General features: G+C 45.7%; 1 protein-coding gene across 1 annotated transcript; it reads right to left on the reverse strand.

The window, feature by feature from the left end:
* Positions 1 to 1302: 1302 nt before the first annotated feature.
* On the reverse strand, positions 1303 to 11694 carry LOC119400189 (soluble calcium-activated nucleotidase 1). Its single transcript, XM_037667190.2, has 3 exons — positions 10637 to 11694; positions 7749 to 7952; positions 1303 to 6987 (listed from the first exon to the last, which is right to left on the reverse strand). The coding sequence occupies exons 1-3, from the start codon at positions 11313 to 11315 to the stop codon at positions 6602 to 6604; spliced, it is 1269 nt and encodes a 422-aa protein (XP_037523118.1). The 5' UTR covers positions 11316 to 11694; the 3' UTR covers positions 1303 to 6601.
* Between the last annotated feature and the right edge of the window lie 3399 nt (positions 11695 to 15093).

The raw sequence follows: 15093 nt of genomic DNA on the forward strand, positions 1-15093 counted from the left end.
GAAAAACGCGAAACGCCGTGGCAGGGTCTCCGCACGTCTTTCGATCTCGGAGGCCTTTGTTTTGGCAATCCCGGTTGTCCCGGATGCGTGTCCCGGATCGTGAAGCTCCGCCCCACTACCAAAGTGGCAGAGGTCTAGCAGAGGGCAAGCGCAAGAAAATGAAAAAGGCGGATCACCCAAAGATAACATTTAAAAAGCATCGACCTAGTTGTGGCTTATCTTGGTCGTCACTCCGAGGTGCGTGTGCGTGGGAAAGAACGATAAGCTCGGTAGAAAGGCTGCGGAGGTCTTATGCAAACGAGAGATAGAACGCACGGGCCTCCGGAATTTGCCTCTTATCAGTAGCAAGCCCCTTCATTCTTGAACGGAGGCCAACTGACGCACGCGAGTCAGATAACCCGGAATGGGGTTGCGAGCAACACACGATCGGCTCGCGCAGGATGTTCTCCCCTCCGAGTTTAAAGTCAGCAGTTGGCAGGCGCCGAACTACTTGCGTGGTTACTGTGAACAACCGGCTCTCTAGCAGAGCCCCAATTGTTGGGCTGGTCGGTGGAAGTTCTTCTTGGAATGATTTTGAAGTGCTCTAGAAATGGTCCTAAATGCGCTAGAAATATGGTTTCGAACAGCGCTAGCGAAGTTAAAAACCACTTCAAGATGGGCTCCCTTTTAGTCATTCACCATGTGTAAAAACGGGCGACCGGTACCTCCTCTAGGTTCACGTGACATATTTTTCACAGGAAAACAAGCCATCTACTTTAAGTGATCAAAAGTGGGCAGAGGTGGGTCGTTTCAGCACCTTTCGAAACAACGGGTGTTTTATGTGAACCACAGAGCAACGGTAATTATTGCACTCTCTCATACATGTTTGTTTTTGTTTCCTGATTAATCATCAGTTAGTAGTCCAAATATTCTTTAAAATTTTGTATGAACAATTCTTGGCCAATACCCCAGTGTGGGTACGAGCCATATGGTAAGGAAATCATTATATTATGAAACGGCGCAACGGAGTACGACAAAATCACAGAGGAACACACGAAACACAAGCGCCGAATACATAAAATGTTACTAGAACCAACTGGTTATAAAAGCGTTGACTATATAGACAGTGCCGCATGACAATGGAATACCTGTACACAACAGTATTCTATTGTATTCCAACAGTAATCGGCACTTATGCTTTGTGCGTTCTTTAGTGATTTATGTCGTACTTCGTGGCACCATTTTATAATTATGAATCCATACCAACTTGCCCAATCGTCCGTCCTACATAGGCAAATTATCATCATCAAAGCAACAAAGTAGTAGGCTTGTAATGTACAAAATGTTTATTAGTGTTGGAGTAGGATAGCTATACCATGACGAAACATGGCAGCAGGATGAAACACAAATTTTACAACAGGCTAGGTGATATGTTCACCTATTATGATGTATTTCATCTTATTGTTTCCTCTGCGGGACAATTTTCCAGTCATGAATACAGTAGACTCTCAATAAACGAAACTCTCTTAAATGAAATTGCTGCTTAAATGGAACAACTGCCTCTAACATGATTGGTTTTGTGCTTGAATTCTGCACCCCTTTTCATCTCTCAGTAAACGAAACTCCTGTTAAATGAAACAGATTCTCCTGGTCCCTTCAGCTTTCGTTTAACAGGAGTCTACTGTACTTGAGTGCAATGCAGTAGAGGAGCACTGCACGTTACATAGCCACAGATGTCTATGTTATTGAGAAGTGTGAGCCCTTTACATGAAAGCTGTTTACCTACTGTGCCTGCAATGTAAGGGGTTAATGTTGTGTGGAACAACGTATACTTTGCAACAGTTCTGCCTCCTCTCATTTTATGACACGCTACCTTTGGTATTAGGAGGATACAGTGCTAAATGTCACTCCCTACATTCCACACCACTGTCTGATAATACAAGTACTAAAACACTGAAACAATGCATGAACTTTTAATGTTCAACAAACGTTCAACAAAAGTCCACCTCGGCCAGTGGAAACCGACAAGTGAGGAAGCGGTGCAAAGAAAAGTTACATTGCATTTGAATTATTACTGCTGTAATATTTTTGTCACTGTGGCATGTTGATGACAGTGCAGCAAAAATGACACTCATATTCCTTTTGCAGTGCCACAGCTAAGCAAAGTACATGTCCCAAAGAACAAATGCGCGTTTCTGCTAGCAAGTGCACAGTTTGCAGGTAACGGTTGGTGTCTATTGTGATTTTTGTGGTTTTTGAGAGGCATGCGAAGGCGACTGGTTAAAGATGCGCTACCCTGGTCATCCCAAGAAACCGAGATGAACTTACGCAAGTCCACGATAGGACTACCACTGTTAGCACAATGTTCCAACAAAAGCTGTGTCAGGTGAGCTAATGGCAAAATGATGCATAAATAATTATTTATAACTGCTGATGATCAAGCCACTAAAGCACTGACAGAACAACCCACACCTGAACACAAAACACTGCAAAAAAGAAGCAATAGCTTTAAATGCTTATGTAAGGTTATCAAGAAAGGTACTGCCCAGTGCTTCAAAAATGGGGAAAAGAAATTCAGGCGAGTTTCGCAGTTCAACAAACAATCCAACAAGCATTTGTTTCACAAATTCGATGCTTGTGCCTTAAGCTACTTCATAACATCAGCTTGATGCCCACTCAAGTAGTGCAGCTGACAATTTACTTAAGCCACTCTGAACTTCATGTGCAACTAATGCACTGAAGCCAAAGGAAGAAATAAGGGCCAGCAATTCAATTCAACTGACTCTATTCCCTTATCACTGATTGTTCATGGTTGCCCAACATGATGAAAAGGGAGTCAAGAGTACCAGCTAGACCACTAACGAAGAGCAAAAAAAAAGAAAGAATAGCACTGGAATACAATCATCACATTATCCTGGCCAAGATCGTACTATCAAAAAGGCCATGTGGTAATCTGAAAATCCAAGATATATGAACATTAAAGCACCTGCTGCCGATTGGTGACTAGAATGCTGTGAAGGGGCAATTTCACCATGCCCGTGCATTAAGATTCCCAAAAGACATTGTTTTTAGAGTTGAAACCCGATTGTAGGCAAAACTAGGGTGCTTAACATCCCTCATCAATGTGTGCAGAGGATTCTAAGAGTAAGTTTACACTGAACCAGTGCACATGATTGGGCAAATCGATCACGCATGATTGGAAGTGTGGATGACACCGACGAGATGGAATCTTTCTGGAAAGAATGACACCGTAGCACTGGCTTCAATCCCAATGTTCAATGAACTGATATCAGGGGGAAACTGACAATTTTCAATGTCGCACAGCAAAATGTGGTATGGAGTTCCTGACGAACTGAAGGAATGCAATGGTTGAAGCTATGGTTTCATCCCGTGTGTCTTGCTTCCCAATTTTCACGTGAATGCAGGATGACAGAAGCTGTTTGTGTGATGCATAATGCGAATAAAAATTTGCTGCTGAGTGCATTACATAGTGAAGTTGGCTTGTCCGTATGAATCCATTTCCGTATGTCCGTACGAATCTGTATGCATCAGAACGAAGGATCATCAGAGGATGGAGTGATTAGAAGGTTATAGGAAGGCTGCACAATTGAGGCAAGTGGGTAGCGTAGCTAGATCAGTCAACACTACACCATTGAAGGTGACACTGCGATTGGTTTTTCTGGGTGTCCAACATTGCCATCATGAGTTTTAGGTTAAATCTGTGGCGATTAACACAAAATAAAATAATCAAGAAAGCCTTGCAGTCACTGAGAACACAGCATGTGCAGCGAACTCTGTGCAATAAAAACGACAAACAGAAACTTTTCCAAGCACTCTAGAATATAGCTTTGCATGTACTTCATGTAAAGTTGCGTGCATCAGGCTTCATACTTGGTTATAGAAAAAAGCATGGGCAGACGAAGAGCATTTGTCGCTGAAAATTACAGAAAAAAAAGCGTTGAAAATTACATTTTTGGATTCTTTTGACAAGCAAATGCATTTGCTATTATCTTTATAACAAACAGCTCCCAAGCACATCAGATCTATCAATATCTGTGTTAGTGCGAGTGCCAACCTTGCCTACATAACTGGGCAACATACTTTTTCAATGCAAATTTCAAATCAGCACAAAATCCGGAAAGCAGTGCTAATTTACTCTAAATTAAATTCAATAACAAGTACAATGTGAGCTCTGTGAGCAGCGTTAAAGAGTAAAAAGGCAGGGGATAGGTGTCAAGAAAATCATTATTGCTAGAACTAGTATGTACAAATGTCTGTAAAGAACACTACACTTGCTACCAACATCTAATCTTACGAGTTTAACTTCTATACAAATCACACATTCTGTGGTTCCACAGTGCTCCCCCACTCCTTAAATGTGCAAAATTGACCGCAGGAGTTATCATTATCATCTCATTGTCATTGTCATTAGATGACAGTACAGTGATTATGGCAGTGTGCTGCCAGTAAGGAAGCACAGAGTGAATTAATGAACCTAATCACTGCACAAATTAAATCCTCTCCATACCCTTGCAGGTGTGAGAACATTGCAATCACTCAATCAATCCAATATAACCTACGAGCTCTTTTGTGGTCTCTATCAGCCGACAACTCTGTGGGCATCTGCACATGCTGATATGTTGAAAGGAAAGAAAAGAACGGAGACAAGAAACGGCACGTCCCGTTTCCTGCAAGTAGACAGCCTATGAACTGAACATGTACTATGTATACAAAAGCCTTTTGATCAGCATCTTCTGTACAAACCTAACAACACATCACATTCGAAACAAATTTTTGCAGATCTCTCTTCACTTGGGCCCGTGCAGGCGCTGCAAAGCACGTCACACACGCCCGACACAATGTTTAGTCTTTTCTGTACTGGACAGTTCGAAGGCACACACTTTTCACACACGGTTCGAGTCAACATCGGCACAAGACTGAAACTTCGTCTCAAATCGTCTGTACAATACATGTTTGAAGTCTATGGTGGGTAAAATCTGAGAAAGAGCTTAAATACTTTCATGAGCCAGGGCATTCAGCATGTAATACAGCTTGTACTGGCGCATACATTATCAATAGAGTGTTTCGTTAAATGTACCGGAAACTGGAAAAAATCAGAGGGCACTAAAATTTGGCTTTTCCTTTGCTAAAGCTGCACTTTAGAAAGTTTTGATATCAACTACTATACATAAACAAATACAGTTCCGCCATAGCACTGAACCAGCTGCTTTAAGTGTGAAACATCAATTTTTCAAAATGGACACGACTTGTCATAATGAAGCTGTAAGAATGAATGCTTTACCTGCTGCATGAAGGAAAATACCTAGTATTTAAGAGTTTACGACAAGCCGCTACACCAGCACTGTCATACCATAGCTGATAAGCCCTGCCGTGACACTACTTAGCTATTCATACACAGAAATAGTAAGACTTTCAATGACAGGGTGTCTCATAACAGGTTTGAAAACACTCCGACAAACTGGTCACTACTGGGTACATATCAAGCCAGGGAAGTATGGTCAGTGACAAGGAACCCTGACGACACAGATGCCTGGTACCACAAAACTGGTACCGGTACCAGTGACAGGGTGTTTCGTAATGAATCTCGAAAACAGTAGTACCAACAAGCTTTGCCAATGCAAATATTACAGTAGCTGCCATCGGCGAAAAGCCAGAAATTTCCGAAGCATTTTGTCTGTTGCATTAAACCGGAGAGGACATCAAACAGGTTCAGGTAAAAAACGTTGAGGCTCTTTGCTTCACGCTATGCAACGGGGAACGCACGCAGGAATATAGGAAATGATGACTAGAAAAAGTTTCACCAACCTCGGCGGTCAAAGGCAAAAAAAAAAAGATTTGTCCCTTTGCACTCAGCGAGCGAAGGTAGGTTTCACTTTCACTTTATACATACATTGGTGGCAGTTTCCTTGCATATTTTAACTTCCCACAAGTCCCGTCCCACAATGCAAAGCCTTTACGGCATAACAAACAACAGTAACAAATTGCCACAAAAGTGCACTTTTTTTCTCTCCAATTGGTTAGTCATTGAATGTATAGCCACAGAACTTGGTTAATGGCTCGCTTGAAGAAGCCACAAGCATATTAAATCAGGGTTTTGGCGTCGTTTCCATTAGGCGTTGCCAAACCAAACTGCCTCTTAAAACTCAGCACGTTGGAAGCAAGGATTTAGCTTACGCATATCTAGACGCAGCCTTGTGAAGCCGATAAAAGACGTAACGTTGTACAAATGCTACTTAAAGGACAGGCTTTAGTGCGAAGAAAATTTGATACTGAAGAACAAAGAGGCAAAAGCTCTTTTTCATGTAGTGGGAGTGACAGGCCATTGAAACTGATGGCCCACATGAATTTTGGCAATCGAACAGTAATTTTAGCGTCACGAGACGTTCAGTTTTTTTTTGGATAAGTGGTAATATGATCAAAAGCAATTATGAAGAGGTGAGGATATCTTACTGCAGTAGTAAGCGGGGAAGACGTGAGAATGTCGATAAAGCTCGAAAGTCAAAATTTAAAGCAGCCTCACACGAAGATTACCTTTACCGGCTTCACAAGGCTACAGAACACACACAGGGTAACACTTGACGATAAGCCGTCTGTCGAGTCATCAGATGAACTCCACCCCTTCGAACTTGTAGTCGCCTATCTTGGTCTCGGGGTAGAGCACCTTCCCATCCTCCACGCGAATCACAGTAATGTACGATGCAGTCTTTCCTTTGTACTCCTCCGACTTGAGCGCGAGGATGAGGCTGTCCCGGTCCGAGCGCGTCAGGCTCGGCACGAACTTGACTGACGAGAAGCCGTGGGTCGGCAACAAAGGGCCGACCTGTGTCACGCGGACGCGAGTGAACTGCGGGTCCGTGCGCAGCATCAGGTTGGTGCCCTTCTCTTCGTCCTCGACTTCGTTGTACGCTGTGGTACTCGCACGGCGCGGAAGGAAGAACCACTCGCCGAAGTGGTGGCTCCACGCGACGGCTTCGTGGATCATGTAGCCTGGAAAACAACAGCGTGCAATGTTGGTCTTTTAAAAAGTTGGTTTTTAAAATGAATACCAACTAGCCCGGTTCACTGGACTCCTTACTTTTAAAAAGCAGCGAGTGGATTTGTCTACGCAACAGTAGGCATGACCGTGCTGAGAAGAAGGGTAACAACCAATTGCTAACAGCTGCCTTGATACAAGATGCGTTGCTTAATTTATGGTGCGAATGATTTGATGATGCTGTAGCCTAAATGTTGACAAAACTTCAAAAACTGTTTCAGGGACTCTTTAATTTGACATTGCATTATTTGACCTGTTTCTCTTCTTATCTTGCCAGCAACATGATAAACAAGCCCCGAGAAAAGGGATTGCCGAGTAATGTGAACAGCCGAGACTACCACCCAAAGGGCTCGTTTACACTGGCAATCAACTGAGGCTGTGTGACTGATGGTGACCGGCAACGAAGGAGCAACTACGATGACAGCTGCTTCCATAAGCTAGCATGCAACCTGCCAATGACATCACCAAAATGCCTTGCGATATGGGCCGTTCAAGTCTGCCCAAACATCCATTACTAATGCAAAATAAACAAATTTCTGGCTCCTGTGCCACTTATTGGTTCAGAGATTTGCGAGTGACCCGAAATAGTTGCTTTTTCGCTGCGCAACAATTTGCAACCATTTGAGACAGGTTTCTATGCGACCAACTTTGTCCTGTGACTCTCTGTACGACCAGTGTCAAAAATTCTTAGAACAGATGGTAAAGACCTGCTTACCTGGGGGTCCATACTTTGCCCACTCGCACAGCCTCCGGTAATTGTCTCGCCAGTCACGGTGCTCCACGCGACCGCCCGGGGTCACGACCTTGATCCACTGGGGATCGTGGTTGATCACGTGGCCCTTGCTGTTCGTCCACTCCTTGCCCAGCCCACCTATGTACAGGACGCCTTCTCGCACGGTCGCCCACTCGCTCTTGAAACCTGTGTGGCACGTGAGGGTGATTCAGTGTAAAGATCTTATGGTACAACTCAACATATTAATCAGGTGCAGCGCTAGTTAATACTCCTAGGGCTATACTTGTGCACATACACAAATACCAAACAACTGAGAGGGATGGAGCAATGGTACCATAAGAAGAAGATGTTTTAATGAGAAGAAGGAGGAGAGGTCGGCCTGGAAAGCAGGTTTCTAGCCTGCTACTCCTCACGGGAGTAAGGGGGAAGGGGAAAGAAAGAGAAAGAGGGAGGTGTGATGATAGGTGACTATGGTATGGCACAATGAGTCACTGTACAAACTGTCTTGCACGGGGACAGGACACGCGCGCGCACTTGTGGAAGACGCCAGTTTGCTCGCAACGTGCAGTGAATAACCTAAACCTGATGTTTTTACTGCAATGTTTCACAACGCTGCAAGTGTTTTGATACAATATTAACAATTTTTATGTTTCGCCAGCTGGCAAGAAAGAGTTCCACCTGCATCACCATGGCTACGAGTGACGCTGGCTAACGCTCCCGGGATTGCACGCACATAAATACCCAATAAAGTGGACGGGGGAATGACTGCTGCCGCAGCTCAATAGGTAAAGTGTCACACGTGTTATCCAAAGGCTGTAGGTTCAGTCCTATCGAAGGCAAGCTGTTTCTTTAATTCACTTTATTTCATTTCCATTTATGTCGTAATTACTAAACTACAGTTAAAAATTACAAATAATATCCCCTACGCTTTCACTGATTTCACTGCCCGCTGGCTTGATTACGTTGCCTGTCAAAGAAACGAGATCTTGATACATTTCCCTATTTTTGTTCTTGAATTTGGTTACAGTGAGTCATCTTTAAGTTGTTGAATTAGCTTAACTTAAAATATGACTAAAGCAGGATGAGACCTCAAGTTTGTCTTAAAATATGATCGAAGTTTAGAAAGAAGTGTAATGCTTTCCATTACAGTCATAGCACTATTGTTGCATTGAAGCGAGCATCAAGTATGAAGTGTTGACAGTTGAGCTTGTTAGTGCATTTCACTGTTAATAAGGAGCAGTGCTAGGCAACGGGACAAGTACATACAGACGTAGGCACAGTCAAGTGTTGCTATTTTTTTTACAGTCTCTCAGGTATGATTAAGATGCCATTCATTTGACGCAAAAATGTCAACAAAGAAGCCGAAACAATAGTGCTAAGAAACCAAATGAGGGCTCGCGAAAACAATGTGGCAAGAAAGGGAAAAAAGACCAGATGAGTCACGCTCCAAAGGCCGCGATGCATTACAACATGACATAACAATGGAACACACACAGATGACCTGCACATGTGCACTACCTTTCCTCCAGTCTGCCTACCCCTCAGCAATTAAAAAAAAAGAGAAAGAAAAGAAGCCGCAGGCAAAAAGCAGGGAATTTCCTTTTATACAAGCTGACTTCTCCGAGTCTGAGTACGCAAAGACCGACCTGTTGCCACGTCAATGCTACCTCCATGAGCCCAAATATGAATTTCAATTTAGACCTGTTGGTTCAAGGCAGCTTGTGCTGCTAGTTGACTCTACGTCAAGCTAAATGTCAAAGTTATAGGTTATGGATGCAATCACCTTCTGTTAAGCCACGTCGACGCCACTTTTCACTATACTCTAAATGTGAATTTTGAATTGAACGGCTCGTTTGCAACACGGAGCTGCGAGTTGAGTCCATGCGAAGGGCCCCGAATAAATGACGGGGCCATCAACATTCAGTAGTTATCAAACTTGAAATCAAGGATGCTAATGATTTGTGTTATGCAGACACCATGCCACGTCACTTCCAATGTCACGAAGCTCCAAATGTGAATTTCAAAGTGGAACACTTTGTTCGCCACATATGAACCTAATAGTTGACCCCCTATGTTGAGCACAAAGCATAATATTACTTTATAAGCTTCTAGATTAGAGATGCAAATGTCTTGTGTTACATCTGCAAAAAACACGAGATGTTTGGACACCGGCGAGACCTGAAGAGAGTGTGTTGTGTATAAAAACTATTTTTGGATCCTTAGTCTCAACGATTTTGTTAACTTTACACTTCACTTCACCAAAAGCTTTATGTCGAGCCACAAAACAATGTTACCAGAGAGATTTGGATTAGTGATGCCAATTTCTTAGATACAGAAGACGTTTGGCTTCCAGCCAGATCCTTGAAGAGTTCAGGTTCTTGCTCACACAAGCTGCTTGCAAGCCTTAATCCGAATCTCTTATTAGTCTAATCCTGTGCAACGCCAACACTGCATTACTAGACCCACTAAACCATAAGGATCTTAGCAAAATCTACACAGCCCGAACGAAGTCAGATGCACTTCGACCATCTGGGGTTCTTTAACGTGCACCCAAATCTAAGCACACGGGCCTTCAGCATTTTGACTCCACCGAAATGCGGCCGCCGCGGCCGGGATTCAATCCCGCGACCTTAGGGTCAGTAGTCGAGCACCACAATCACTAGACCACCGCGGCGGGTTGTCTTCACACCATGCAGGTTTCACCATGGCTCACCAACTCGCCCACGGTCGTACCCCAGAAACGACCATTGTTCTCTGCTTTCTTCTCTGCTTCCGGCTTCACCTAGCGCCCGGTTTTACCTATCGTCGGAAGTGCGTGATCTTATCGCAAGCAGCGCGAGATATGACAAATAACCCTAAGGAAGACTCACCCTTGGGTGCTTCCCCGTTGCCGTCTGTGAGCATCACCCACGGTATCACCTTGTTGTCCCTTATCTCGTACACCACCCCAGTCCTGTCGTCCATGGTGTAGAGTTTGCCGTTGAACACCACCAGCTCCGAGAGCTCCATGCCGCGTCCTCCCATGGCGAACTGTCCCTTGAGCATGGTCATGCCGTCCTCCCACTCTATACTCACTTCACTCATGGTCTTGTCCACCACAAGGTAGCCGACCTTGAGGTAGCTCACCCAAGTGTTCTCGGTTCCTTTGAGCTTGGACTCGGTGTCCAAGTCGGTGATGCAGGCGATCTTGTATCGCACCTTGCGTCCGTACACGATGGGCTTCGTAAGCGGGTACGTGTCGTTGTACGGCAGGTACTCCTTCAGGATGTGCTGATGTCCGTGTTCGTGTCCGGGGCCGTCTATGTGGTCCTCCAGGATGTGATATTTGCCCCAGGGAAGCAGGGCGTACATGAGAAGCAGGCAGGTGATGCCCGTGAGAGCCACGGCGACTACGAAGTTGACCTGGCAGCGGAGGGTGGAGTTGCCGATGCGGTAGGCCGTCGGCAGTCGGCCCGAACTCATCACCCAATCTTGCATCTTCATTATCGAAGAAGAAGGCGGGGGACCCGTGGATTCCCGGTTATCGATGAGAGGCACTCGAAGCTCCATTGTCCGCGCCCATTTGGCGGACACCGTCCACGTCAGGAGCGGCGAGGCCCCTGTACAACCGAGCGCGAAAGTAGTTCACGGGCGCCCATGGTCGGCGGGGAGATTGAATGAGACCTCCGGCGATTGAATGGGAGAGAGCTGGCTGGCCTGGCGAACGTCACTTGGCCAGCTGCAAGCTGGGCCCGGAACTCGTTGCGGATTCGCGACTTACGTGGCGACGCGTCGACTTCCAAAGTACCGGTGTTCGTCGTGTTGATCGCTCGGAGGTTTAACGCGCAGTCACAGACGCCGTGGTCGTACCGGAATCGTTTTTTTCGGCGAGAATCCTCCCACGGACACCATAACACCTGCCTGGCAGCCGACTGCTTGCGCGTAGGTTTACTACGGTTTACGACAGGTAGCAGCCCAGGAAACGGCCGTTCGTAGCCAAGCGCGGTCGTATGACGTGTTTCGTCGGTTTGCGTTACCGGCGTGCAAGCGGAAATCGGAGGGCCTGAAAACGAATAAGACGAAGATAGCGGGGGACTCTGAGGTGTTAGAAGCGGTAAATACGAGCCCGAGTCCAAGCACAGCGAAATTTGTTTGCCCGCGCCATCGATGGATGGCGCAGCAAGCGGTGCAAGCGCGAGCTTTGCTGAAACGTGCTTAGATGGCGGCACGTCACCCACATCTGTGTAGATGTAGATTATTGGCCTCGAGGCCCACCACTGGAAACGCCGGCGCCACCGTCGGCGTGACGTGCTTGGCAGGATCACGTGGTCTCAGCGGCCGCGTCGGCTGCTTGTGGCGCACTGCCGCGTGCTTTGAAAACGAGTTTCAAGTCCCACATGCGCTGTTGTCTGTTCAAATTCGGAAGTTTTCTCTCATTTTCTACTCAATTGAAACCATTGTAATAGAGTGGCTGCCTCCGAAGGCGACGAACATGGGGCTCTACCGCTCGGTGCCGCAGTGCCGCGCTTACGCAAAGGAGCCCAGTGTCAGCCTGCACTGGTAACCGCGGGACAAGAAACAGCGTTAAGCATGGGTTGTAAAGCTAAGAACCGGGAAGTAGCCATCCGCTACGAGTCTTGTGTGCAACAAGTACTTCCGCGACGAAGACTTTTGTTACTGCTTCGGGCCTGCGATGTTCGGTGAGTAGCAGACAGCGCGCACTGAGACGATGGCTCGCGCGCGCTTCCCGCCGGCAAATGATGCTTATCTGCCACAGGATGGTAAAAGCGCTACCTTTTACCACGTGCGATGCCATCTCAGAACCCTCCAATGCGACCTCTTGATCGTCGGCCCCGCGCTCAGCGTCCACAAAATCGGCTGCAGATGCGCAAGTCATTGTTTAGATACGTTAAATTAAAAAAAAACGCACAGGGTCCCTTATGCATTCGTTAAAGATGACTAGAAGGCGAAAGCCATCTTCTTCTTGTCAGTCGATGTACTGATTCTCCCGCGCCCCCTCCAAAAGCGTTCTGCGGCTAACGCGGTTTTGCACGGCCTCCGTGACCGATCACGGAGGCAATGCAAAACGACCATGACGTGTGAATACGTCATCATGTGACGTCACATTATGTGACGTCATAATGACGCTACATATTTTGTCGATCTGTGACGTCATGATGACGTCATATGATGACACCATCACGTGACGATTATTTTTTGCATCACTCGTGTTGACGCCGCCGACGCGGGACGCCGACGGGCAACCTTCCTATTTGATGAGGCATGCATTGCTTCATAAGCTACATATATTTTGCATTGCCTCCGTGATCGGCCCACCGGCCAGCCCCATGTATTTTCTTGGAGCCTCATTTATTTACGTGGGAAAGATGCCACCCTGTTGGTGTTAGACACGACACTGCTACCAAAATTGCTGGGGTACATGCCAAATAATTACTATCCTGTTTTGCGGCTGTTGGTTGCTGCAATAACTTCTATTTTATTCACCACTATTTCAAGTTCATGTGGGTCCCAGTTCACAGCCGACGTTTGCAGAACAAGTCCGCAAACGTTACTGTATTTTCTTTCTTTTCCTAGGCGTCGAATGCTACTACATGCTACGTCTGGTAGACTGGTTCTTCTTCCACCAGCAATCTCGAAGTGGTGAAGCTTTGGTCTATGAATTTGTTGATGACAGAGAGCGGCAAGTTCACTGGAATGCAAACGGAACGGTAATTAACGAGCATTAATAAAGGCGTCGCATTTGCTCACGTTTTGTGTGAGCACCAAACGAAAGGAATGCGCGGAATAAAGAAACATAAGCAGCGGCATTTGCCCGCTGAGAAGACCGATCAATACGCAGTACGAGACAACTTGTCAAATGACATTGAAACGTACCCGAATTTAGACCAAAAAAAGAAAAAAAAAACACTGAATCGTCGGGACGGCAGATCACAAAGTTGCCATGTGCACCGAAGCCGCAGTTATAAGGAAATTGTTTTTGAACTGCTCTGATAGCGTCCGCGCAACAGTAGTTGTTTGTTTACTCACAAATTCTCATATTTTGCGGCCTAAAGTTCACAGCGCGGTGCCAAAATGCTCTCGTAGCAAAAGCGAAACCATCAGTACGAACATACATGCAGACGCTCATACATGCAGAGGCACCGTCAGTCGTCGCGAACCCGTGCGATCGCTGGCTTGGGGCTTCTTTCTGTTATGCTCCGTTTGGTTATACAGGCAGTCTACTCTAACGAGATATTTCACATAGTTTGCACTCAGCGAGTGACTACCTTTCACGCAAGAAGCCGGTTCAGGGGTCTGCAACGCGGTGACAGCGTGAAGCAGGTGCTCGGTTTTCTGCAAAGAGACAGCGACTGTAGACTATCTTGTGCTTTCAGTTCGTCGAAAATGATTATTTTGACATTAAAGAACACAGTTCACTTCGAAAGTGCTTACAGAAATGCCCTGGAGGGCTTCCGCGAGGTGTTTTTGTAGAGCGCCGACAGCAAAACCTATGGGGAGCGCGCCGGCGGTATCCTGCCTAGCACGCAATCGAGGCGCGTCCGATAGAGGGCGACTCCGTAACTCCTCGAGGCCAATAGTGAATTAGAATACAGTGAACTAGAATATTCTAGTTCACTATAATGTAGATGTAGATCCTAAGAGTTTGGCTCACAGCGACCGGGGGATTGGCCAAGAGTCGGGTAACTTAGATATTTAAAAGCTAGAAAAGAATAATTTCTCGTTTTGTACAACAAAAAGATTTTTTTCAGAATTATTATTTTGAAAATAAAAAAGGGGGGTCGGATCAATGCTTATCGAATAAGAAATAAATTAATAATACCTAATATAATTTGATGGAGCCCACTTTGGTTAACTACAAAGTTTTGGAAACGTGGAATCTCGTCTTAAACGGCCTCGCATACTTTCCCGTTGCTGTGCCCAATGGTAAGTGCACCTAGGGAGAGTAAATTTGAAGGCGTTAAGTCTAATACAATGATGCGCAACGGTGTAGGGGTAATATTAATAGCTGATGTAGGGGTAATGTTAAGAGCTGGTTCATCTAACGACGCTTTCGCTAGTGCATCAGCCGTTTCATTTAGCAACAGGCCTCTATGCCCAGGTACCCATACTAATCGAACATAAGTTGAGTGATGAGGTACTAGCGATTTGAACTCTTTCAGTGCTTTCGATTCTCGAATCACCGGATGCCGTGAGCGCACTGCACACGTATAAAGAATCCGTTATTATTGCGGCGGAATTTACTTATTTGTTCAGATTACGAAGGGTCAATACTACCGCTAAAAATTCTGCAATAAAGATGGGTGTGGAACCTGGAATTCGGAGAGAA

The sequence above is a fragment of the Rhipicephalus sanguineus genome, chromosome 7 (assembly GCF_013339695.2).
Source record: "Rhipicephalus sanguineus isolate Rsan-2018 chromosome 7, BIME_Rsan_1.4, whole genome shotgun sequence".
In the NCBI taxonomy this organism is placed as follows: Eukaryota; Metazoa; Arthropoda; class Arachnida; order Ixodida; family Ixodidae; genus Rhipicephalus; species Rhipicephalus sanguineus.

What these genes read in the sequence shown, in the direction of transcription:
- LOC119400189 (XM_037667190.2), bottom strand. Translation starts at nt 11,315, where the DNA reads ATGGAGCTTCGAGTGCCTCTCATCGATAACCGGGAATCCACGGGTCCC. An exon ending in CAACGGGGAAGCACCCAAGG is followed by an intron (nt 7,953 to 10,636) that starts GTGAGTCTTCCT and finishes CGTGCCACACAG; the next exon opens with GTTTCAAGAGCGAGTGGGCG. An exon ending in GGCAAAGTATGGACCCCCAG is followed by an intron (nt 6,988 to 7,748) that starts GTAAGCAGGTCT and finishes GTTGTTTTCCAG; the next exon opens with GCTACATGATCCACGAAGCC.